At 36.6% G+C, this 27760-nt stretch overlaps 1 protein-coding gene across 7 annotated transcripts in view; it reads right to left on the reverse strand.

Annotated features, from left to right (window-relative positions):
- Positions 1–4296: 4296 nt before the first annotated feature.
- Positions 4297–27760, reverse strand: part of LOC149542998 (AP-5 complex subunit zeta-1) — a 175866-nt gene continuing 152402 nt past the window's right edge. For 3 of the 7 annotated variants that reach the window (XM_089797919.1, XM_089797918.1, XM_089797924.1), the window contains 4 exons: positions 23501–23628; positions 23255–23414; positions 7055–7259; positions 4297–4569 (listed from right to left, as the gene is read on the reverse strand). In XM_089797919.1, coding sequence (XP_089654045.1) covers positions 4514–4569; positions 7055–7259; positions 23255–23414; positions 23501–23628 — 549 coding nt within the window. In that variant the 3' untranslated portion in view covers positions 4297–4513. Of the gene's footprint in view, positions 4570–7054; positions 7260–22170; positions 22456–23254; positions 23415–23500; positions 23629–27760 lie in introns of those variants that run through there. The other 4 variants (XM_089797921.1, XM_089797920.1, XM_089797923.1 and 1 more) reach the window with 2 other exon arrangements.

The following is a 27760-nucleotide window of genomic DNA, read 5'->3' on the forward strand; positions in this document are numbered from 1 at the left end:
TAGAAGAAATCACACTTGTCCAAGATTTCATATAACTGATTGTCATGTAAGCACTACAATATCTAGTCTAAATGGACCTCATGCTCTTCCATAGTCTTAGAGTAGATCCATGGGTCATCTTGAAATGCAAGGACAAACTGATCGAGGTATGTGCAAAATACTCTCTTCATCAAACTCATGAACACCGATGGTGCATTGGTAAACCCAAAGGGTACAACTGTGAATGCGTAATGCTTAGTGTGTACGAAAAGTTGTTTGGTGAATATCAACCTCGTGGATCTGAAGCTAATGGTATCCCAACTTAAGATCAATCTTCGAGAACACTCTCACTCCCTTCAAATAAGTCATCTATTCTCGACAAGGGATATCAGTTCTTCATTGTCACCTTTTTCAGATGTTGATGCTCAATGCATAAGCGCAATGATCCATCTTTCTTTTTTACAAAGATGACTAGTGCACCCCACAAGGATATACTACGATGAATATGGCCCTTGGCCAATGACTCCTCTAGCTGCAATCAAAACTCATTCAACTCCTAAGTAGTCATGCGATAAGGTCCCTGAGAAATAGGCTTTGCTCCTTGGATGAGATCAATACGAAAATCAATGTCGTGTTGCAATCTCATTTGAAAACACATCTACATACTCACAAAGAAGTGGGTGATTGTCAAGCGACGCCTCTCAACTCTTACCCTTGTCAAGGTCACTAATAGAGACTACAAAATCTGACATCCATACCTCACACTCTGTTTCAATAGCTTAGCTAAGATCAATTGAGGTGAGATTAGTCTTGGACCCCTACAAGCTCAATTTACCCACGTGTCATAGACACATTGTACTAGCTTATGCTAACAATCAATACTCGCCTAATGAGAAGTTAACCAATCCCTACCCAACATGATGTTGTAAGGTCCTAAGGGTAGGATATGAAGATCAACTGTGGTGGTGAAGGTGCCCAAGTCCAAGACGCAACCACCGACTAGGGAATCCACAATTACTTAGGATCTTGTGGCTAACTCAATCTATCACCCATCTACCTATCGTACTGCCACTAAACCACATTGTTGAACAAGAGATGGTGAAATAAAAGAATCTGAGGCACTGGAATCAAATAATACAATGGTAGAAATGCCATCTAATGTACTTGTACTCTTGACTACAATACTTTGATGCTCAGCCTTACCATTGTCAATTGGTGCAAATACTCTATAGGATCCACTTGCATCCCCCGTGGCAATATTTGACATAGTCGCACCTCTGCTTGACCATTTTGAAAACTTCTAAGGACATCTTATCAACTTAATTCCAAGTTGGTGACAAGAAAAGGATGCCCCAACACCTTATCTATAACTTAGTTGTCTCCTCCCCGAGGAACACTAGACTATTGGAAGCTCCCCCTACTAGAATCATGATGACCTCTCTTGGCTAGGCGACTCTGTTGTGATTGTTTACCTTGGTGAAAGTCATGCCTCTTCCCACCTGTGGTACCTAAACTCTATCCACCCTATTGACTCTAGAAGTTGCACTAACTATTGATTCGAGAGCATCCACCTCTCAAAGGTGCTGACTAGGTATGAGTTTGTCATGCAAACTGTCTTTGAGAAGAAAGTACAACCAACCCCATAGGTCATGCACTGTGACTATATGCACTTGCTCTATTGTTGTAATATCTTGGCAATCTTCGCCTTCTCAACAACAAATGCAAATGTCCTAGGACAGTCCATATGGACATCCCTAATGATAGAGCCCTTATGACCTCGAACTAAGTGATGAGTAAGGAGTACCTCATCATGGTTGTAGCTCAAGTACTATCTCAACTTGAAGAGCCTTATCTCACACTGTTCCACTATTATGTTCACTTCTCTAATCTCGTGGAACTCATCCACCCGAGTCTCTTTGTACAAAGAAGATACAAACTTCTCTCTGAACCTCTCCTCAAATATCTCCCATGTGAGACCTGCCAAACTAACCTAGAGATTTTGCTCCTTCATGTTCCTCCAAGTGGAAGCATGATCTTGTATGTTCATCATTACACAATGGGCTCTTAGGTTGCTTGCATAAGGATGCATAACAAAGCAATGCCCTAGGTCCAAAAACTAAGTTTCAACCTTACTGTAGCCTCCCTTTCCATCAAAGAAAGGTGATTGAGACTATTCCAGGTCTCTCCTCATGTCTAACTGAATGGGGTCCTCATCACCCACAACTCTACCTCTCGTGTGTGCCCTCCTGACACCGAGTGGTGTGCAAGAATGCTCATGCTCACACTCTCCTCTCTCCTCCCTGTGCTAAGACATGTGGGAGTCTCCATCATGTGAACCACAATGTTGAGAAGTCTCAATTCAAGGCCCCAACTGAACTATAAGCTCCTATAGCAAAGGCACCAATGCCTCAATTGCACCTCATTTCTCACCCTGTCTCTCTCCTTCCTGACACTCTTCCTTATGGCATTCCTCATGTTACTCTTCCTCTTGGTCGTTTTAGAGGGCATTATGTTAGCCACAACTTCTACCACATCCACATGCAAGAGGCATCCCTTAGGAGACGACAAGATAGGTTAGAATCTCATGAAAGCGTACAAGACTATATCAAAATCACAAGCCATTTAATATAAGCATCAATACATAAGTATTCAATATCCAATGTCATAGTGGGAGCATAACACAGAGACCCTAATGTTGAAACATGGGCTTTGATACCAGATGTGATGCCCCACCCGAAGATCCTTGGAAACAAGGATAAATGTAGACTAACATTTTTTCTTAAGAAATACAACATAACATGCATACAACATACATAAGATCACAATGGAAGACATAAACCAAACCATTAAAGATCCCCAAGCATTCACTACTTATCAAAGCATACATTTTCATTTTAAGTGAATTTACCATACAATGTCCATTCTATTAATCACATTAACATTGGATATGATATTCATTTTAAAACTCAAACACAAGTTCCTAGGTTATTAAGCCATACAAGTTCATTTTCTGATTGAAGACAAAGGAAATGAGAAAGCTCTACCCCACATTAAAAAAACCAAAAAACCCTAGCTCACATGGTGATCTTGACTATTTGAACAAGGGCTATTCCTCATAGCCATCTAAAATTACCCACACCTAACCACATTAAACTATTTCCTATTCTTACATCCTATTCCATTCATTAATTGTATATTATTAATAATTTATTTAATCAATTCTTCATTTATCCTTATTCCTCTACAATTTTCCTTTAATTAAATAAGTACTTAATTAATTAAATGCAAAGGTTTATTTTCCTATTCCACAACAATCAAGTCAATGCAAATTGCTTATGTATTTCTTCCCCATTCTCGTCAATTTAATTAGTCAATAAAATTAAACTAATCATCTGGGTTGACAAATCTTATTGGCTTATCCATATGCATTCTATGTTGCATGCTTGGGAGACAGAAATGTAAATGAAAATAGAGTGATTGGCACATGTTAGAAGTTTTTGTTTGTTTCTCTCCATCTAAATGATAGAAAACTCTTGGCACAAATCAGTACATAATTTACTTATTTTTAAATATTATTTAAGAGTGTTAATCTTCCAGCTACCAAGCACTCTTATCTTATAGTTACTTCTATACCATTCTATTACATAGTGATAAACTGGTCATTCTACAGATGTTTATGTTTTATAAAATTTAAGTGTTGGGGGTGCAACTCAAAAATCCAAGCTTGCCTCAGGGCCAAGTTAAATTTGGGTTAAAATCATTGTTAAAGAAGTCTCATTTGACAAACCCTATCAAAATTTTGATTATTGTCCAGTTACCACCATTCCTTTGTCCTCGCAGATCATGCACCATAAGAGCCTCATCAATCATTTGCTTACCTTCCACAATCCCACCTTGCTTATCTATTCACCTTACATAAATATTGCTTCAAAATTTGTAAGGTAATAAGATTGGTGCAATCCTTTGAGTGAAACACATTCAAATCCTTCTCGAAACACGTAAAAATGAAGTGAGTGCCTTCCATGGAATTAAAGTTCATTAATCAGTCAATAAAATATTCATGCTTGTCATTATGATTGAGAAGAATCTGACAATGACTAGAAAAAGAAATGGATGACACCAATCTCTTTCTCTTGGCTATTGCAAACCAAAGTTACTGCATTGTGGTTTTCAGAAGAGACTCGGTAAGCCCAATATTTTTAATGCAAAAGAGGACACAAAACTTTGAGCAATATTTCTATCATTCTTTTATATGCAATTATAATTTCACCATGACAATCTGAGCTAAGATTTTCAAATGAAACCATTGAAGCATAAGAAACAAAACACAACATATTAAGGTTATATTGCTATCAATCATTTGGATGAAATTGTCACTCAAGCATTTCAAGATGAAATGAGAACATGCTCTCCATATAAAATTTATCATGGTAATGTCACACTTTATCCATACATTTAACCACATTTTGATTGATTATATAGAATGTGATCTATCTTAATCTCAGTGTACGCCTATGTATACTTATACTTTCTTTCATGTCTCTGTTTTGCCAAGAATCTCCGAGAGAGAGAAATCATGAAAAGGAGAACCTACAGAAAACATAAATACACAAACATAAAAAAATACAGATTATTACCGTTTTCAGGAAAGGAAAATACAAAGAAAAAAGGACTATATATGACACTGGCACACAGCATATTAAAATGAGTTGCTAAGTGCACTCTCGGCTACGATCTGAAGTGAAGTGAGGTCACATAGCTCAGAATAGCACAGCACAGCATGAAATAACTAAATATTTTGACGGGAAACAAGTGTATAGAAAGGACTTAATATGATGATGGGAAACAGTCCCTATTGGAGATAATTAAATTTTACCTGAATAGACATTAAACTTCAGTATACAGTTTTTTTTAAAGAGTTGCCGAAACAAACATAGCTAAGACATCTTTTTTCTAACATATGGGCAGGGAGTCTTAATGGTTAATATTGCATCCAGTAGCCATCATTAGAATGACAGGACAAAAGGATCCATCTGCTTAAAAGTGTTTATCACCTTATTTCAAGATTATATATCAATCTATAGCAAAATGAAAGTATGTATGTGGGAATGTGTGTGTGTGTGTGAGAGAGAGAGAGAGCATCTTTAGCTACATAATACAAACTTACAGAATGTGAGTTGTATGCCACAGTTTTCATATGCGATGCTTCTTTAAGAAAGTGCACACACATACAAAATAAATTGACAAAGGGGTCAAATCTACAAACATAAAGCTACTTGATAAAAAACAACATGAAGAAAATTAGATGCTTTTTAGGCCCTGCAAAATTCTATACTAAACCACTGTATGATTTCTCTAAGATGGTAAACTTCCGAAAAAAAGATCAATAGATCTGAAAGACCAACACATGAGAAAACTTTTTTCAACATCTTAAAGAAAAAGCTCCTATATCGCCACCTTGCCATGACATTGTACAAATCCTTTATAATAATCATAATGTAATTGCTGAATATTTTGTAAGAATGCTAATGTACTCCATGAAACCTCATGGACATACTCCATTTATTAGTAAACAATAAATAACCTTTGTTACTGCAAGGGCATGGTTTTAATATTCCTCCTATTGCTTTGGTTTTAATATCGCTGCTTACGCAAACTTGTGTCCAGCATTTCCTATGGCGATTTGAAGCTGTGATTATTTTTTCTATGCTACACCAGGTTTCCGGGATGAGGGGACAGGAGGACAGGGAAACAGGTTTCCACGAGAGATTTTTTTTTCTCAGAGCAGGGGATGGCAGTGAATAAAGAGCACTATCAAAGATCATAACTGAGGGACTAATGCAAGGGTCCAAACATGGTATGAGAAAACTGACAAACACCTCATCTTCATGGGTTTATGGAAATTAGTCTGATCCAAATCCAAACCTTAATAACCACCATAACAAAATAACTGTTATAACTTATGACTGTCTACATTGATGATGAGAATCAAATGTAGCAGTACTTCTTGAACTTAATAATAAATGCAGGTCTTTATACAAATTTTCATGATTTAGAGTGGGTACATTTTTCTTAACTAATTCAAGTTTGGAGACAAATAAAGTTCTTTTTATAAACCAACTCTTCCTTGTGCTACTGCAAATTGAAAAGTTTCAAGAAAATGAAAGATTGTAATCCCAGCATCCAAATTGGTTGGTCAAAGTACATATCAGCAGCTTGTTGGAAATTTTATTTATTTATTTTACTACTAAATCTGATATAGGTTATCTAGTTGGTACATCATCTAGATTTAGCAATTGTTCAGCTCTTATGATGGAGTATAGGAAAAATAATTAAGGTCTATAAAAGTGACTTTACATATCTGAATATTGTTTTAAGTTTGAACCAAAAAATCATGAAACACTGTATTACATATCAACTCTTTAAATATGTATTTCAACTCCTAAATCCAGCAAGTAGTGAAGATATGAGAGTTGGGCACGAGGTTACATCTTACTGATTATCTTTTAGCAATTCCTGGTCTCAAATGGATAATCTAACAAAACCTTGAATTTCTTCAGCTCAGGGCTAGATACAAAATTACATTGTGAGAAATACGTGTTATCTCTGTACTTTAATAAAGTAAAAACATATATAAACTTAAAATGCAATAGAATAAATCTAATTACAATTTCTATCAAGTTGTACATTGGTTTATGATACTTAGAATTCAAGAAATAAAAATGTCTTCTCTTGAGATAAAATTAAATTAGGAAGAACTTTTAAGCAGTCAATCCACAGATCAGCTCAATGTCTTATCACTCTTAGCTTCCTGAGAATTATGGAGGACCGTGATTTACTAAGAACGAGTCAAGTAATATGAAAAGTTATCAGAGCCTAAAATTTTACATGGTGCTTATCTTTTCGTACAATCCCAGTGACAGACACATTATGTATGGATGATTAGTTTTAATAAGTAATGTTCAAGGCAGACATTGGCCACGGGTGTTATTTACTTGAAAGAAGATACAAAATCATCTTCTACAATAAAGTAAACATTCTACAGACCACAGAGAAGTTCATTGTCAGGGTGTACCTTCATTTTCTCCCAAGATATAAAATGGAATATGTGCAACAGCTTTTGTTCCACCTTCACTCCAGCGTACAGTTGCAGCACGATCATGGCAACCACTTGAAGGACCAAGAATTGACAAACATATTGCAGGCTCAGTCATTAAACCCAAGTAGTCTCGTGCACGCCTCCAAACTGTCTTTTCTAAGACATGGCGAGAACGCGCCACCTAAGATAATATAACAACACAATCACCTGATATTCTTAGTGTGCTTGTCACAACTGTAATCCCTTGTGCACGTAAATGTAAGTTTTTTGGAAATACTAGATTATTCTGAATATCCTTGAATTATGAAGCTATACAAAAATAAATAAAAAATACATGAATTATGACAGTACACATTTATGGAACAGTATTTCATCTGCAATTGATTAATCCCACCTCCTTGACATAGAATATGCTCTCTATGGTTATTTTTACCGTAACACTTCATTGCCACTCCTTGTAATTGATTCGATCAACCCAGTGTGGTGCCATAATACTTATCTCTTTAAAAAAAAACGAAAATCAATACATAATATGGATATATTTTGAGGCATATATAAATTGTTCAATAACTGTGAGTCCCTCTTAGCCATACTAATCAATGTATTATAATATTTATCAATTCTAATATGCCAAGATAAAACCATATTGATAATTGAATGAACAATATTAATTAATTAATTAATTAATATGTCAAGAGAAACTATAATGATAACATGATTACTAGTTAATATCATATCGAGATAAAATAATATTGAATGAACTATATATTAATTTATTAATTAATTAATATTAATTAACGTGGACAAATATTTAAATGCATAATGTTAAATAAGAAATATAATTGCTATATAAGTGGCAGGAAGCAAATGAGGAGCACAACCCTTCTAAGGGTCACAAAGTGGCAGACCAACCACATATATAATGTGGGATTGACGATTGAGGTGAAGGAAGGAAGTAGGAAGTGAGAACATAAAGAGGAAATAGGGCGGTGTACGGAACACGACCCATCGTCCAAGTAAGCAGGGGTCCTTGGTATGAATGTAAAGGGGTGAACAACATTCACACATCATTAATCCAACATTCCCGATAAGACAAACAAGGGAATCGAAGAGGACAATGTCTATTGAGCAAGGGATAACAACGAAAAAGTATGGAAAAGCAATATGTAATACAAAAAGGAGTATTTGAGCATGGGATCCATAAAGAAAGTACTACCATATATAACGTGGTGAAGGCATAAGGCACAAACCTCCATAATGGTATATAAGGTATATTGTATATTTTAAGTTTTTCCTTCACATTATTATATCTATATGATAATAAGAATATGTCGGATATATATAAAAATATAGAAATCTATATTCATCTATGAATATTATTTAGAAGTTCATATAATGAAAGTTCATTTGATAATGATTGGCAAGGACGGTCTGCAACTCCGTACATGTACACTGCATCAGACTCGTGCGGCATTGTTGGCTTGTCCCATTGCATGAAACTGCTATCATGTCCCTATTTTTTTTTATTGTGGTTTTCATGATCTTTTTGGTCTTGTGTGCATTAACCCATGTTTTTTTTTCTCGTGTGCCTTCGCATGGATCTGTGTGTGGTTTTGCATATCTTTTCTTTGCCAGTTTGAGTTGGTTTTTCAACCCCGATGTTGGCTTGCGTATGTGACGGGGGCTGATTGAAGGTAATGATGTGGCCGCGACAAGTGAGCCGTCGGGTGAACCAGTGTGTGATAATGATGAAAGTTTGAGGGTTGATAATGTTTCAAACAATGATAAACCAGTGATCTCTGGTAATGATGGAAAGGATGAATGTAGTGAAGGTATCATGGGAAATGGTGGCTTTGAGAATAAGAGTGAAAAGCCTTCGTATAAGGCAGTCCTCACAGAGACTCCAGTGCTAGTTTTCCCTGAGACGGCTTGTTTCAAGAGCAAGATTGAGAGGATTCTAGTTTCTGAGTGTGCAAATGGAAATGGGAGGACCGCAACCCATGGAGATAAACGGGATGTCAGAGATGGTGGAGGAGTCGTTCATGAACATGAAGATGGTAGGAGCCCTTTTGACGGTTTGAAAACCCTAACCTTGTCTCCCAATGAAGATATGGTTAAAGTTGTTAGAGAAGAGCAGAGTAGGTTAAGATATATTGCCATATTCTTTGTTTTTTTAGATGCTAATGCTTTGCCTTCGCGTAAATTTCTTGATGATTGGTTAAATGTTGTGTGGGGAAAAAAATTTGGATTACATGTTAACTCTACAAAATGATTCAAAAAAGGTTCTTCGTTATTTTTTTAAAATCCCATAATATGCAAGAAAGAATATTAAAAAAGGTTTTTGGAATGTTGGTCATTCTTTATTTAGAGCATATCCTTGGTCATCTAATGATAATTTTGATGAAGTTATTAAAAAATCTACGCCAAATTGGGTGGAAATTATAATCTCCAAGCTGAATTTTGGCCTTTTTTCCTCATATTTTGAAACCCATTGGGTCGGTTTTGCAGATTGAAAAGCCTAGGGTTACTCTTCGGCATTTAAATGTGCGTGTTCTTGTGGCCCTAGATCCAGATGTGATTTTTCCTGATATTATCTCCCTAAATTTAAAAGAAGATAAATTCTCTTGGGAAGTTTCTCTATTAGGTAATTTGCATGCATGTTTTCATTGTAAACTTAATGGTCACATTAAGAAAAATTGTTCGACTCGCAATATGCATTTTCAGAAAGCTAAGGTGAATGTTGATAATACCAAGGAAAATATCCTGGAGAGGGTTAATGTTGTTGAAGTATTGGACAAGGATGGTTTACCATCTACTCCAAAGGGAAAATTGGATGGCGTTATGTCTAACTAGTCCATGCCATCAAAAAGCCCTTCTGAAGCTGATTCTTTGGAATGTGGTGAGTTTGTTTCTTTAGATAATCCTTTATATGATAAAGATTTTGAGGTGATTCCGGTTGTACATGCCAATCATATTCCTAGTGAAGTTCATCCCATGGCTTGAGCTGTTTTAACACCAGAGGTCGTTGAGGTTAGTATTGATGAGATCCCTACCTGATTGAATGCTTAGCAGCTTGCTATCAAATCCATTAAAGAGAAGGCAAAGGTCATTAATAGTAGGGTTGGTATACCTAAAGAGATCAGTTCTCCCTCACTTGTGATTCAAAAAACTCTGAATGCAAAGGCCGGGGGCAATTCACTGATGTTGTTAAAAAGAAAAGGAAAATATATGAGAAAAGGTCAATTTCGGGTAGTTCTGGTAGTAAGAATGCCATCCCAAATTGTTTCAATAGGCTCTATAATTCTCTTACGACTCCCTCTATTCAACCCCTTTCATGATGTTAAACATTCATAGCTGGAATGTTAGGGGTCTGGAAATGACTGATAGGAAATATATTGTTAGGAAGTGGTGTAATAAGTTAAAAGATAAGGATATTGTATGTCTGCAAGAAATTAAAGTTGTCAATTTTCACGCATCTTGTATTAATAAATTTTTATGGGATAATGCTCTAGGGTTTCACTCTGAGCATGAGAAAGGCAAATGTGGAGTGACCATGTTAATTGGGCCCAAATGGGCTGAATCCATCCTACAACATGGATGCTCAAGATGTCAAAGGGCACTGTGGGTGACATTTAAAGTTGAGGAAGATATAATTGGGGTATGTAACATTTATGCACCAAATGATTATAGGGATAGAATTGTGTTATGCGAGTGGTGTTCTTCTAACTTGCTGAAAGCATCTTGGATATTTATAGGAGATTTTAACATGGTGGAAGCCGGATATGATAAGCAAGGAGGTCTGAAGCATCAATGGAAAGGCAATGAGCAATTTTTTTGGTGTAAATTTAGAAGATGTTTTAATTTGATTGATCCATTGGAGAATAATAGAGAGAACTTTAATGACATATGGTTCACTTGGTGCAATAATCAAGGGGGTCAGAATAGAGTATATTGTAGATTGGATAGGATATACTATGATTCTTCCTTTTTCTCCTTTCAGACTGAAGAGGGTCATTCTCCTATTACTGTGTCTCCTGCTGCAATGTCAGATCATTCTCCTATTTCTGCAAGGATGATGATTAATAAGATTCACAATGTTAATAGAGAGAGCAACAAAGGAAAAAGTTTTAAGTTAAATACCTCTTTGCTGAAAGACCCTAATAATAAAGAGGCTACTAGAATGGTGACTTTTTTATCCAAATTATGTAATCAGTCTGTAAGACCAATTAAACAGTGGTGCCATCTGGTGGAATCTTGGAAAAAATCTTATCAGATTTATTGGGAAAAATGTAGCCAAAGATAAAAATGAAGAAAATGATCTTCAATATGATCTCAATGATGCTGAATTTGCTCTTCAAAATTGTCCAAATGACCCAGTGCTGCTGAAAATTTTGGTTTCCATCAAGCATAAACTAGGATTTCTTCATAGATATAAGATCCAAGGGCAAAGGATTCGGGCAAGAATGAACTGGCTTAGAGATGGTGATATAGGGTCCAAATATTTTTTTAACATTATTAGGGCTAAACATAAGGAAGAAAAGATTGAAAATATTCAGATTGAGGGCGATAAAACTAATGACCCAAAGGTTATTAAGGAAGCATTTTACAGTTTTTATTCTATATTGTTCTCTTTGGAATTGGATCAAGAACAGCATGAGTAATTGGGAGAATGTTTGAAGATGATCCCTAAGAAGGTTTCTGATAGTGAAAGAGTTGAGTAGAAAAATTTCTTTAGAAGAGATTCAAGAGGCTATCAAAGCTATGGCCAATGACAAATGTCCAGGAATGGATGGACAGCCAATTGAATTTTATAAGGATAATCTACATTGGATTGGGGAAGACCTTCTGTTATTCTATAATGATGCTTTTGATAATGGTTCTCTGGGCAGTAATGTGAATAGAGGAATCATTGAATTGCTTCCTAAAGCCAGGGATAGATCTTTAGTCAAGAATTGGAGACCCATCACCCTGCTTAATTTGTCTTATAAAATTATTGCTAAGTTGCTGGCAAGGAGGATTATAGATATTACTAAGAACATTGTTTCAGTCACTCAAACTGGTTTTATAAAAGGTAGATATATATTGGAGAATCTTATTACCAGCTGGCAAGCCATGAATTGGGCTAAGGCTAGTAGGTAGGATGTGGCTATGATCCTCCTTGATTTTGAGAAGGCTTATGATAGGGTGGACTGGCCTTTTGTTACTAGGATGTTGAAAGCTTTTGGCTTTCCCTTTAACTTTTGCAAATGGATTGAAATTTTGTTTAAAGATGCATCCACAATGATAGAGGTAAATGGGGAATTTTCAAAACCTATTATTCTTCAAAGATCTATCAAGCAAGGTTGTCCTATTGCACCTTCCTTATTTGTGATAGCAGTTGATGCTTTGTATTACATTCTAAGGGATGCTTCTTTAGGGCATCCTGTTAAGGGCATCACCCTCCCTAATGCAGATGAATTAATCAATGCTCAATTTGCTGATGACACTACTCTTTTTTTGGATCTATTTGAAGATAATTTTTCTATGGCTCTTAATAGACTTAATTTTTTTTGCTCTGTTTTTGGAGCCAAAGTGGCCCCCCATAAGTCATATGTTATGGGTTGGAAGGAGGTACCTCCTAGCTGGTTGTCAAAGATGGGTTGGAATTGGACTGGACCTAAAACTATTACTAGGTATTTGGGTATTCTTTTCTCCCTGGATCCTTCATTTGCAGACATGTGGGAGTGGATGTTCAACAAGATTAATGGAAAGCATATTAGATAGCAGAATCACTCCCTTTCTTTGGCTGGGAGAGTCCAGGTTGTTCAGAAGGTCCGTTCTTCTCATCATATCTTTTTTGCTTTGGCTTGGTTGTTTACAAAAACTCAGTTTGGTATGCTTGAAAAAATTCTCAGAGATTTTCTATGGTTGGATGGCTTAGGGTCCAAGAAGACTCTGTGTTAAGTGGAAATGGTGTTGTCTGCCCAAACAGTTAAGGGGATTGGGGATTAAAGATATTAGAATTCAAGGTATTGCTCTTGCAGCCAAGTGGATCTTCAAAGCATTTTGGGAGAATGAACCTTGGAAAGTTTTTGTGAGAAACAATGTTGAGAGATCAGTTATTAAAAAAGGTAAACATTGGGACAACATTCCTTTTTGGGATCTTATTATGGGAGAATTTAAGATGAAGGTGTTTAGTTCTGAAGTATTCATCTCCTTGTGGTCTACATGGTCACAAGTAAGGGAGCTTATCTCTTGTAGGTATGCCACTGGGGGTCCTCCTAATTACATTTTTATTGATAGATCAATCTGGTGGGGACTGTATTTGAATGATAAGCCTCTTGCTCTTACTCAGAGTTGTTCAACTAAAAAATGGAATGAGAAAGGTATTTCTTTGATTAGTGACTTAATGATTAATAATAGGATTGGGTCATGGGATGAGATCTCCAAGAAGTTTGACATCTCCAATTCTCAAAGGAAGACATATACTCTTTTGAACAAAGTTTTATGCAAGGAGAAAGGTGGAAAGGTCATCAATAGCAATTCTTTTATTAGAAATGTAAAATGGAATGATGGCACTGGTATTGGTAACACCTCTGTTAAACAGATTTATGATATGTTTAAAACTAAACAATCTGTGTTACAACGTCTAGTTAATTGTTGGGGTCTTGACTGTTCTTTCTCAAACTGGCATTTTTTCTTTGATTACTTTTGGAAGGGTCCATGTGAACCTAAGGTTATTCATTTTAGATGGTTGTTGTTGATTAGGAAGCTTGTTGTTGGGTCAGTATTGTCATCCATTAATGTTGAGTTTGTGACTTGCAATCTATGTAATAAACCTGAGAGCTTTGAGCATATTTTCTTTGAGTGTATTTATGCATCTAAAATATGGGCCATTTTTTTTGGGTATCCTATTGATTGGAAAAAAAGAAATGGTTTTTCTTGGTGTGAAATCTGACGTAGTGCAAGGTAGGAGTATCCTCAAAGGAGATGTCTTAGCCCCCAGCTATACAACCATGCAACGGGAACACAACCACAAGAAGCAACAATGCAAGATCTGATAGCAAATCACAATAATATATTATAAATATAACTGATTGCATGCAAAGTGTCGAGCTGTAAGGGATTCTTGGTTACAGCCAAATACAAAGCAAGTAATAGTTCTACAAGGTCCCTCAAGATCCTATCCAAAACCCTAGCTAGTCTAGATCCACACTCTGGTAGAAACCTTCAAGGAAGATCTTAACTTGTGCTCGCAAGCCCACCAAGCAATCCCCTTGTTTCCCAAGCCACAACTACTAGCTCTTCTCCAAATTCGCTCTTCCAAGTCTCTCCAATTCTCCACGATGGATGATTAATGACTAAGGACTTCCCCACAACCCCTACTTATACCAATCTAAGCCACAAGTCGGCCCAAAACACAAATTAAATACAAATACATAAATTAAATGCCACAAGTCGCCCAACAACAACAATTAAGTTCCCAAAATCGATGTCTTAGCAAAATCACAATATCTCCTAGATCCGAATGAATTAGAACTCGTGCTTTGAACCATAGGTAGAAATCTAAGCTCTCTTCAATCCCTGAAATTTTCATCCTCCAACTCATTATGGAAAATTAGTTATATGGCCTACAACAGGCACCTAATTACTAAGCAATGCCGAGCTCCACAAATCATGTCGAGCAACCATAGACCATGCCGAGCAACCAAGACCATGCCGAGCTCCATAGAACATGTCGAGCTCCAAAGACCATGCCAAGCTCCCAAACCATGCCGAGCTCCAAAGACCATGTCGAGTCCTATAGACCATTCCGAGCTCCCAAGACCATGTCAAGCTCCATAGACCATGCCGAGCTGCAAAGACTATGCCAAGCACCCTCCAAAGCAACTACTGAGCCTCCTCCCATGAACTCCAAAGTAGTGACTGACCAAACCCAAGATGCTCCTGCATCAATCTCCCCAGGTAAATAGAAAAGTTTGTCCCACACTTTGATGCCCAAAGAAAGAGCAACAACAATCTTCATTTTCACCAAAGGTTTCCACTCCAATAGGGACAAGAAAACCAATCTACACATCATCCACATCCACATCATTCTGTCAAACACCAGAATCTCAACCAACCAATCAGCATGCTCACTCCCAAGAACAAACTGAACATAATGCTTCATCAGCAAATCCTCATCCACATCAACAACTAGTGAATCCACACCAACAACAACCATCTCCACATCAATAGCAATATGAAGATCTCCATCAACACATGCCAAACTCACAGCCCCAATAATCTCATTGCTCACAACAAGATGCTCTGCAACACACAACTCACCACCAACAGCAACCGGATCATCCATGACCAAGTGCTCTGCAATTTCCATGTCAGACCCAACCAACTGATCATGAAAACCAACCTCTATCCCAGCATCAACAAGGTTAGGAATATCTTCAACAACAACCTCTAGTCACTCTGCAAGTTCTGTATCAAACTCCACAATCTGATCATCAAAACCAACCTCTTCCACCTCGACCTTGTCATGCCATCTTCTCACGAACAAATCTCTTAACCGGCCAAACAACTCTCTTTCGAATTGGTAGACTCCAACTCCACAAGCAACTATAGAATTCCTTCCTCACCCCGTCCTTAACTTGATCAGCCAAGCTATTCAAACTGAGCAACCACCTTCTTAGTTCGATCAGCCAAACTAGCTTCAAAATGAGCAATCATCTCAAAAAACCTCCTCTCCACTATATCATGAAGATTTGCAATCATCTCAGAGTCCAATCCTCTTGAAGCCATCTCCCAAGATCTTCGTAAACCCTCTGCAACAAATCCTTCGCACGCTCCTTGTGAAAAACCTCGAATTGTTTGCAAGTCAGATCGCACCCTGCCACCTCACACGAACAATCAAGAACAACATTACAAGTCCAGGACCACGGATCTGCAAACCACAAAATCTCAATGATCATGCCTCAATAAGATCAACCTTCCATCTTTGCATCCATCAATCCATCTGCAAGCCCTCTACAATTGCAAGTCAGAACCACAATCTGCCACCTCGCAACCAAAAGATCTAGGACTCCAAAAAGAAAATCCACCACCAGATCAAGATCAAATCAGATCTACTTCTCCAATCTAAGTCCTGGTGCAAACTGCCTCAACTTCGACGATCTATCTATACACTCAAGAACAATTGTGCTCTAATACCACCTGATGCAGTGCAAGGCAGGAGTATCCCCAAAGGAGATGTCCTAGCCCCTAGCTATACAACCATGTAGCGGAAACACAACAGCAAGAACAAGCCATTTATCCTCCTTTTCTTCCAAGCCCGATCTGTCTTCCTTATCCGCCTGGGGTTTACATCTAATCCAATGGAGGACCAGTGGTAGCCAATCTCATCTCCTGCCTCCAACCATTATCCCACCCACCCCTCAAGCCTTTCTATTCAGTTGAAAGCCTAATCTGTAGAGGTCTTCCTAGTTACGGCCAAATACAAAGCAAGTGATAGTTTTGCAAGGTCCCTCAAGATCCAATCCCAAACCCTAGCTAGTCCAGATCCACACTCTGGTAAAAACCTTCAAGGAAGATCTTAACTTGTGCTCACAAGCCCACCAAGCAATCCCCTTGTTTCCCAAGCTACAGCTACTAGCTCTTCTCCAAATTCGCTCTTCTAAGTTCCTCCACTTCTCCACGATGGATGATTAATGACTAAAGACTTCCCCACAACCCCTACTTATACCAATCTAAGCCACAAATCAGCGCAGAACACAAATTAAATATAAATACATAAATTAAATGTCACAAGTCGGCCAACAACAACAATTAAATTCCCAAAATCAATGTCTTAGCAAAATCACGATATCTCCTAGATCCAAATGAATTAGAACTCGTGCTTCGAACCATAGGTAGAAATCTAGGCCCTCTTCAATCCTTGAAATTTTCATCCTCTAACTCATTATGGAAAATTAGTTATACGGCCTACAACAGGCACCAAATTTCTAAGCAATGCCCAGCTCCACAAATCATGCTGAGCAACCATAGACCATGCCGAGCAACCAAGACCATGCCGAGCTCCATAGAACATGCCGAGCTCCAAAGACCATGCTGAGTCCCATAGACCATGCCAAGCTTCCAGACCATGCCGAGCTCCAAAGACCATGCCAAGCACCCTCCAAAGCAACTACTGAGCCTCCTCTAATGAACTCCAAAGTAGTCACTGACCAAACCCAAGATGCTCCTGCATCAAAATGTTGGCTGGTTATGTGAGATCTTTTAACTTATCTCTTAATAGATTTTGGTTTGCTCTTACTGGTGAAGTACTATGGTTTCTTTGGAAGGAGAGGAACAAAGAGATATTTCAAAATGTGAGAAGGTCCCCTACTGAGTTTAACCTTAAACTCACACATTTTTACATCATGTCACAGGTTTCTTTTTGCTTGGAGATTACAAAGCCCAGATTCATGAAGCTGATGCATGATGGGATGCTGCTGATTTACAAAGATGAAGTTAAAGCTGCACATTACATTGAGAGATACCAAATTTTCCTTACACAAGCAGAAATTGAGGAGCTTAGCAATCTCCTGGAAAAGTGTCATTTGGACGCTGATATGGAGGCATATACATTTGGTGGATCCACTTCAGCACATAATAATGTTACTGATCGGCCAGATCATGATTATAAGAAATTATAGTTCTATAGTGGATGTATTGTCTATCGAGAAATTTTGGTATGATGTTCATATTAGAAACTCTATTTACAGTCCTATAGTTGGTTAACTCCTCCCTATAATTTTGTATAAGTATTGAGGGCTGGTTGTTTTTCAAATTTACAAGTTTTCTTGGATGTTGTTGTTGTTTAAACTTTTTTACTATAAAAAAAAGTTCATTTGATAATCATTTTGTTAATTAAGAAGTAATGAATTAAAATTCTCATAGCGCCAATGTAGGGACTATGTTAATCTCTATATGAATGGCTACGTGCAAGTGTAGGGTTTGGGGTCATCTTTATATGAATGGCTAAGCTGGGATAAATGGAATCTCATAGTGCTTGCGGGGAGGTTAGTGTGATCCTTGTATGAATGGCTAATAGTGCCAATGCAAGAGATTAGTATAACCCTGTATGAATGGTTAGATGAGTGATATATGGAATCTCATAGTGCCAATGTAGGATGTTTGTGTAATTCTCATATGAATGGTTGATAATGCCAGTGTGAGAGATTAGTGTACTTGATATGAATGGCTAGATGAGTGATAAATGGAGTCTCATAGTGCCAATGCGACAGGTTAGTGTGATCCTTGTATGAATGCCTGATAGTGCCAATGAGAGAGATTAGTATAGTCTTGTATGAGTGGCTAGATGAGTAATAAAAGGAATCTCATAGTGCCAGTGCAGGAGGTTAGTGCGATCTTCATATGAATTGCTAATAGTGTTAGTGCAATAAATTAGTATAAACTCATATAAATGGCTAGATGAGTGCCAAAATATTTTGATGAGTCAACATATGCATATGTGATAAGGCCTTGGATAGGGAATGTCCCTTCCAAACCTTAAGGGGTGCACTCTAGCGAAGATGGTGAGATAATTGAGGATGGTTCTAGAATTGATATTATATCATTTAGAACCTTGGAGATCCTTAGGAGGCTTAGGGATCCTGATTTGGAGGCATCTTTAAGGTTTGGCGTTAAGACAAAGGGTAGAATAATATAATTAGACCCGTTATTATATAATTCTAACATTTATTTTGCAGGCATTACTTGTCCTAACCTAACCCTAATAGTGGGGAAATTACAGTGGTATTAAAGCATGATTCTACCATCCTACACGATAAAATTAAGATAAAACATGGAATCATTCTAATGAAAAAAAACTAATTGACAGACACGTATACTACAAATAATATCAATAATATTATTATAAATAACTATATTGTAAGGAAAACTTAATAAAAGAGAGATCATGCATCCAATGAGTCAATAAGTTAGTACACGAAAGAAACAAGTTGAGTCCAGATATATTTAATTGATTTAAAAATGCAAATTGATAACAAAACAACATTCTCATGCGGAATGTTGATAGTTGGCAGACTGACAGTTTGAAGTAAAATTAAAATAGAAAATTGTTTTTGTAAAGCTAAAAGTCAATATAGTATCAAAAAAATCTACATATTCCTTTTTCCAGCTTTAGGGAAAACTAGGAGAGAGGTAGAGCTAGAGGGTCTAGTCCTAGGAGGACATTTTGGTTGTTCTTCCTCACTTTGCATCAAAAATTATGGCTCAACTTCCATTCTGGATGCAGATGCTACCGGCACTTCTAATGACTCCAGCTTCAACCTCCTCATCCTCCTCAATGTCATCCAATGTGAGTCCAAATCCACTATTGTCCTCTATATCTTGCCTCTCCAAATCATAGATTTCTTCCTTGGTAAACAATGGAGGCTACTCTTGCATTGCCCAATCGCCATAATGACCTATATCATTCAAATTAGTTGGACCACCCAATATTTCCTCTACTTTCCTTGTGTGCAACCAAAGATTATAATGCACAAAGACAAGGTCATTGAGACATTTCTTAGCTAATTTGTTCATCTTCTTTGTGTTGATGGCCTTGAACAAGCTCCAATCACAGTTGTTTAAGCAAGAAGGAATGAGCTCCAACTGAACTTACAACAGGATGAACTACAAATCTTTGCCCCCTGGCACAAAACCACTGCAAATTACCTCATTGAAGGTAGGAAGGGTATTTTTTCAAAGGAGCCCAAAAAATCAATCAAAATGAAATTAGAATGAATTTTGTTGTATCCCAAGCATTATATTCTTCTTCTCCTGAGTTTTTGGCAAGTTTCTTTTTTCAAAAAATCAAGCAAGTTTTCTGGTGAGTTAATGGCAAGTTACTTGCTGCCAAGAAAACCTTTGTTGAGTTTCAGCAAGTAGTGTAACTGCAATTGGAATATAATAATTTCCTATTGAAAAAATAAAAGCAAATTTAATTACAAACTTGGCTTGTTTGTAATATGCAGCCCTATTCTAGTCTCTCTCTTTTTCTCTTCTTTTGATTGTTTTTTGAATTGTTCTTGGCAATATGAACAATGATAGTCATAGTGCAAACAAAAATATAATATTGCAGCACTTTTTTAAAGTCAGAAAATGAACAATACTCAGAAATACCACTTCTGAAAATTCTAAAACTATTATCTGATCTGATTTCTCAGAATTTATCAAATGTAAGAGCAACCTAGTCCATAAAATATTGTTGCATATCTAAATCTAAAATACCCATTACCTGATTTGGTTTAATTAAGGTTTGCTACAGCAATGACCAGCAAGTACAATGTCTAGAAACCCTAGCTACTTCACCACATGACTCCAAAATAGTGCGGCTGAGTGTTGAACTGATTTGCAGGAAGTAGTAAACACCAAGAACACAGAGTTAAACTGTCAAAGTCCAATCTTCTTCATAAAACCCTTACATCCAAGCTCCTGAAATGGTGCAATTGGCATGAGAAAGTACGACCAGCATTAAGTAGATGTGATCAGCAATAAGCAATAGCAAAAACCTCCAAATCAACCTCTATTGATCAGATATTCAATAACCTTTGCAAAACTGAAATGTGGACCTTCTCCAATGAACATAGTTGTGATCTTTGAATGAAATCGCCAAGAAATTCTCCAGATAGTGTCTTTCAACTACATAGAGATTGTTGCTTGAGAGGGTTTTCATCCTCACAAACCAACAAGAAGAAGCAATCTGCTTTAAGAAGAAAAGCATCAACAATAACAATATTTCAACAACCCCAAATAACAGCCCTAATCCTCCTTTTATAGCTTTTTATCTACTTTTTCAAAAAGCACCCTTTTTTGCTTTTCCAATGTTTTTAAGGAATTGTTATTCACAATTTTGGGGAAGTGTTTTTGCTATTTTGGCAGGAATATTTTTGCACTATTTGCTTGGGATTTTATTTTGCTTTCATTTAATAAAAATCACTCTCCTTTTAATCTCCCGCTGTAACATTACATGATAAAGGCTTTTCAATTAAAATAAGTCTCATGATAAGCATCAAACCCAATTCCACCTACATTACTAGAAAACAACTGATCATGTCAGTGCTCATCACCTACTTACTAAAAATAGTAAGTATAGGAGAAAGTGTTCAAAAGCTCTAGAACAGTGTATTACACTCCTTATACATGAAATATTAACTACTTTTATCAAGACCTCCAAGATTCCCTGTTCATTGTTCTTGATGGTTGATCAGATGTTTGGGATCCAGGTGAAATTTCCATCTGTAAGATATTGACTCATGATTGGAGTTGTTGACAAATTCTTAGAATTGGTACCATGCTCCACTTTTCAATCAGCCTACATTAGACCTTAGTTGTTTGCACACAGAACAAATGGCGTGTTCAATTCCAACCCAACAATGGAATACTTTTTGGTCGGAGTTGACTGGTAAAGGTGATTTAGCCATTGGAGAAGACATTTTAATCATTTCCATGCTCATATTTCCTATGTTTTCAGGATTACTTCATTATGACAGATGCTGCACCAACATTATTCTTTTGAGTATGATGAGTTCAGTTTAACGACAAATTGATTTTGAGTGCTTGTAGGTTTTATGGCAGTAGGTTGTACACAATCTTAGGTGTTAATTTAGTGTAGGTCATTTTCAGTAATAGTAGATAGGGGGAGTATTCCCTCAATTAGTAGAGTTTGTGTCTCAAAATTACGGTTGAAATGTAAGTCACAAGGTTTGTGTTTGAGTTCGTGTTCGACAATAATAAAATTCAGATGCAGTTCGGCAAGGGCAAAAAGTTCAAAAAAAAAAGTGATTAAGTTCACTTTTTTAAAATATAAGCAGTATTGTACAAAATTATCAAATTAGTTAGAATTGAAAAATAGCTAACTCTGAATAAATTAGTACATTTTTTTTTTATTTTCTTCAAATACAGTTCCAAATCATTTATATATATATATATAAACTATAATATAAAGAAAAAAAATTAAAAGTACATAAAATAAATATTTAATAATATGAATATGTAAATATTATTTAAAAATATATTTTAATTGAAAAACAGTATCTACAACATATAAATAAAAGTAATAATATCTAAATATATAAAAAAAGATGATATGAATAGATAGGTAATAATATAACATATTAAAACTTACAAGATGGAGATACACGACACTATAAATATTGCCGGTCAAATAAATTTTTCCTCATTACAAGTGAATTGTTTGTTTTATCTAGGCAAGACACTACACAAATCCTATGTTCGATGACACGACAAACATGAGTTCATTGCTTGACGGATCAATTTGTCGCTTATTCTTCTCATCTCCCATCTGTCTGGGAAGAGTGCTTCCCGCCTATTTGAGAGACGGAAAACATGACTAGCACCTGGAAAAAATGTGAAAGAAACCTCTTCATTAAGGGAACAACAAAGCTCAGAAAACCCTAATAACATATTTAAAGAAACCTCTATCTGCAGGGAACAAAAAAATTCAGAAAATCCTAACACATTTTTGAAAGATGACATGATATTTTCATACGAATATTAAGCGAATTTCAACAAATTAATTATAATGTTTTGAACTTCACTGAAATCCGAACCTCCTGGTTGAAATTTGGCAAACCCTGTGACACAGGCTGAAACCACTGTTTTACAATTGATCCTTAAAACTATCGGTTGCAAAATATCCACCCAACTATATACATGGGTAGCACTGGAATTACGACAAACGGAATGCTACAATGGACATGCATTATTTTCTGTTATTCTGCATAATTCTGTTTTATTTCCTGAATTTTCCTAAGTTTTTTGTGTCCTAAGTCAGAGTCAAAATTTTGGGCTTCTGATTCCATGTCTTTCAACTATGATGTATGATGTCAACTTGCATATATATGAAATGAACCCATAATGTCACTTATTTTTTGTAGGTCTGCTCATTTATTTTTTGAATAATTCTTTGCCTATGAGACAAGTAGGTAGTTTAATAAGTATAGCACAAAATTAAAAAATATATTTGCTTTAATGTGGAAGCACCAAGCCACAAGGAAGCTGTGATTTTTGATGTTCAATATATCTCATAATTTCATAGCTTGATCAGTTGGTCGACAAATTCATTACATTATTTATCTATAACCGTCTTTATCGCATCCTTAGCTTTGCAAAAGAGGTCAATACATAAAAGCAAACCTTAGCCAAACAAACACGGGCTCTAGGGATTAACTCCCGATGGTATGTAGCAAGCTTTGCAATGGCTGTCACCACAAAACAGAGAAATCTTGCCTGCCCAGACTTCTTGAGAATTGCCCCTTCATAATTGCCAACCATATCATTATTCAGTGCAAGACGACTGTCCAACATAGAAAGAATAACTTCAAGGTAAGTGTGGATAAATAAGTAATAGAGTCAAATATTTAAATATAATTTGTACAAGACCTGGATGAAAGGTTTTCATATAGAAGCAATTCCAAGCCCTCAAACAGTTCCCTAGCCACATCCTTATGTGATATGCCACCACCTCCATGTTCACCTATTGCCCAGCATAACTGCATTGCTAGCTCTGTCTGCCACAGTAAATAAATTATTGAGTTAAAGAAAAAGAAGGAACCCTTGAGAGATTCTTAAAGATGAATATTGAAAAACTTGTTGATAAGGAAAATACAGGGAGAACATCATATTGCAGAAGAAATATAGCAAACCCGGATATAATAATGATTTATGTGCCGACAACTATATAATATCAAATGCATGCTCACAGTGTTAAGCTCATTTGTCAAACGTTCAGAAAAAATAGGAGTTGACTTTACACATGGTATGACAATATTTTACATTTCTTGTATTTAACAGTAATCCTAATTTGGTGCAGTTGATGGTTTGAAAATAAAATACTCATCTTATAGTTTGCTCTTGCTGGATGTTTCTCAGATCTTGAAGTTTAATCTTTCATTGTAAAAAAAACGACAGTTTACCACCATAATTTGATTTATTGTAATGTCTATAATTTATAGCATTGTAGTCAGCTCCAGCTTTCTCAGTGACCATCAACCTTGTTAGGGGGGGCGTTTGATGTTAGTGATGGGCTTTGTTGGTCTAGAAAACTACTATGCCACTTTCCAAAGTAAAATCCCGACTTTTCTTGGGCACTCCAAGATTCTTGTTTATAGTAAGCAGTGTAACCCGGTTGCGCGCACCCGGGTCAAAAACCCCAAGCACCAGGTGCATGTACATCCTTGGTGCGGGTACATCGCGTGCTCGAGTACCCCCACCATGGCAAAAATGCGGCCACACTGGTCAGAGCACCCAGGTGGCACATGAAGATGCGGGTGCATCTAGGGTGTGGGGGAGTGGGGCTGCGCACTCAAGTGTGTGCAAGGTGCACCTAGGGTGTGTGCGGGGTGCGGTCGGCACCTTTGACTGAAAAGTCAAAAAAAAAAAAAAAATTGCAGTTGCTTTTTTGTTGATTGTACTCAATTTGATATGGCTATGATTCATTATTTCATTTCACTATTTCATGCTACTCAGCTCATTGCCATCATGAGCATCTTTATGATATATGATATTCATATTTGAACAATGAATTTTGAATCTTTCATCTTTGTCATTTGATGAATTGATAGTCAATGGTTGACTTAGATGGTACTATGTGGTTTGTATTTTTCATTTATCATGATCATTATTATGTTTAAAAGTTTTAGTATTTTACTAAGTTCAATGGTTCAAGTTTCAACTTATGGTTCGTGAATCAAATTTCAATTTTCTATATTCAACTATATTTGGTATGTTATTTTGAAATATCATTTCATAGTGTGTGTGTGTGTATATATATATACACACACTCTGTGCAACCTCCCCCCCTCCCCCACCCTCCGCACCCCCACTGTCCCTGAATTGTGGTCCTTTCTTTTTCTGCACTTGAAACTCATCCCGACATCCCCCCACACCACCGCACCGTTGTAACACTGATAGTAAGTCATATGGTCAAGCTCAATTTTCATAATAATTTCAGCTTTGATGATTTGGAGAGTGATTTAATCATTCGTGAGGTACACAATGAACATAATGTTTTTGAACAACACAACCAACTCTTGAAGTCCATGGGATTCACGTGTGTTGGTGCTTATATGCGATCAACCCATTTAGAAGGAATATTCTTTTGACCAAAGTATTGTTCTAGTGTTTGAACCTAGATTATGCAAAGAGCGTGACACTGTGGTAGCTGATTTTGGGTGGCTTGATTGTGAAGACAATTCAGAAATTCTAGTGCAACGAGCTGATTTTTTATCTAAGGCATAGTGAATCACATAGTTTAAAGGATCATCTACCATTCTTGAAACAAGAAAAGACAATTCCAGAGACCAATGAAGATGAGATAAGCTCTGAAGGAAAGGAAAATGAAGCTTGGGAGAACCATGGTAACACCATTGAAAGCATGACACTATCCTGATTTTTATATGCATCACAACAACAATTCACTAAATTTGCATGGTCTTGACAATAATGAGAGAAGTTGGAAGAAACCATTAATGGTATTAGTTGAAAATGAAGTAAAATTATCTAAGTCGAATGAAAAAACAGTAGTATTGAAAATCTTTGCTGTGAATTGACCGCGGCAGCTAGGAAGTTGAGTTGGAAATAATAATGAAAACACTTGTTTTTTTTTGTTTTCTTTTTTGCCTTTCCTCTTTGTTATAACCCTAGAGGGCTTTCTAATTGTTAAGCATGAGTAGAAGAGAGGAAAAGTGAGAGAGAAGAATAGAAAAGAAAAACCATAGGTTTCCAACCGGCAAGAAGGAAGAGCACCAAAGAAATCAGAAGTCCATTTGGGAAGGCCATAAATTGCATTGGGAGCATTAAGGAGTCAATATCAACTCTCCTCAGCTCATTTGCAAGAGGTAAGTGCTGATTTTTTTTTTTGCATGTTAGTGTATTATGCATTTTTTGTTAAATTTTTAGTATATTATGCATTTTTTGTTAAACTTTTTTAATTTTAAAGATTTTTAGTTTAAATCTTGAATGTTCTTTATTTTTACTAAATTGCAAACTAGGGTCTGTTGTTTTGTAGCTTTTATTAGTTTCAAACTTTGATATTTTACATGAATTTTTTTATTGCAGCAGCCCTTTGCTTTCATTTTCCACAATGGGTAAAAAAGATGATCATTGGAAATATAATGAAGAGTTTCCTGGAAGAACCAAATATCAAACAAATTGTATATTTTGTAAACAAAAAAATAACTTCTAGAGGTATTTATAGATTGAAATACCACATTGCTGCTATACCTAAACATGATGTTACAATTTGCACTAAACAAACTGTTGAGGCAAAACGCACTTGTTTAGTGGTATTAGAAAAAATTGAACAAGCCAAAGTGAATAGGAAAATGCAACTTGAAGGGTTAAGAGGTATTGGCTCCCATGTTCCCACATCCGTAGCCGCATCTACATCTGCATTTGCTTCCGCATCCGTAGGTTGTGTTGGAGAGGGTTCTTCTAGGCCTCCTTTTCGTCCTAGTTCTAGTGCTCATGCGAGTGCTAGTGCTAGTGCTAGTCGGTCTTATACTGAGACAGAGTCCAACAGCAACCTATTGCGGCCTAGAGTGCAGAAAAATAGAATGGATAGTTACTTTGTGCCCCACACTACTCCTGGTTCCCAACCCACGCTTGAGGGCATGGGTTTGAGCAAGGAGATTCATGATGTTGCCCGAAAGGAGATAGGCAAATTTTGGTACTTTTGCAACATTCCATTTGTTGCAGTCAGGTAATTGATTCTTTTTTCTTTGTTTTCTTTAAAGTTAAAATTAAAAGTAAAAGTAAAATTTTAATTATATCTACTTGTTTTATGATTTGAGTCTTTGACATCTAAATTTTTATTTGTGACAAGGCTCCTTATTGGCATAACATGATAGATGCAGTTGCTATTTGTGGTCTGGGGTTTAAAACCCCAATTGAGGCTGAGTTGAGCGGATACCTCTTGGATGAGATGGTAGAGGACATGAGGGTTGAGCTCGAGAATTGAAAAAGGTTGCACCATCATGACTAATGGTTGGACAGATAGGAGGAATAAAACACTCCTCAATTTTCTTGTATCCTGTGGAGGTGATTGATCATTCTACTTTCCTACATACATAATTGTAAATTTTGATTTGTTGAATGCTAATTTGTTGATGATCCATTTAACATTATAATTCGTTGTTTTGTTACTTGAAGGATATACCATGTTCCTCAAATCCACTGATGGTTCCGCTCATGCAAAAAATGCCACATACTTATGTGACGCTATTGAGGAAGTCATAGCAGAGGTGGAGGAACAACATGTGATCCAGGTGGTGATGGATAATACAACAAGTTATGTTGCTGCAAGTAAACTTTTAACTTTTCAAGTTTTGAAAATAAATTTATTTGAATTTTGAACTTTTTCTAATTCTAAGTTTCCTAAGTTCTAACATGTTTGAAATTTGAATTTCTAATTAACTTAAAATTGTTGTAGGTAAACATTTGATGGAGAGGCACCCCACCATATTTTGGTCCTCTTGTGCGGCACACTGCATTGACCCCATGTTGGAAGAAATTGGCAAACTTGAGTTTGTCAAGTCATGTGTGGAAAGGGCAAAAAACATATGCAAGTTCATTTATAATCATTCATTTGTCCTTAGCACAATGAGGAAGTACACAAGAGGCAAGGAGTTAGCTCGCCCAGGC

The sequence above is a fragment of the Cupressus sempervirens genome, chromosome 8 (genome assembly GCF_028749045.1).
Source record: "Cupressus sempervirens isolate cs-2001-9-10 chromosome 8, ASM2874904v1, whole genome shotgun sequence".
NCBI lineage: Eukaryota > Viridiplantae > Streptophyta > Pinopsida > Cupressales > Cupressaceae > Cupressus > Cupressus sempervirens.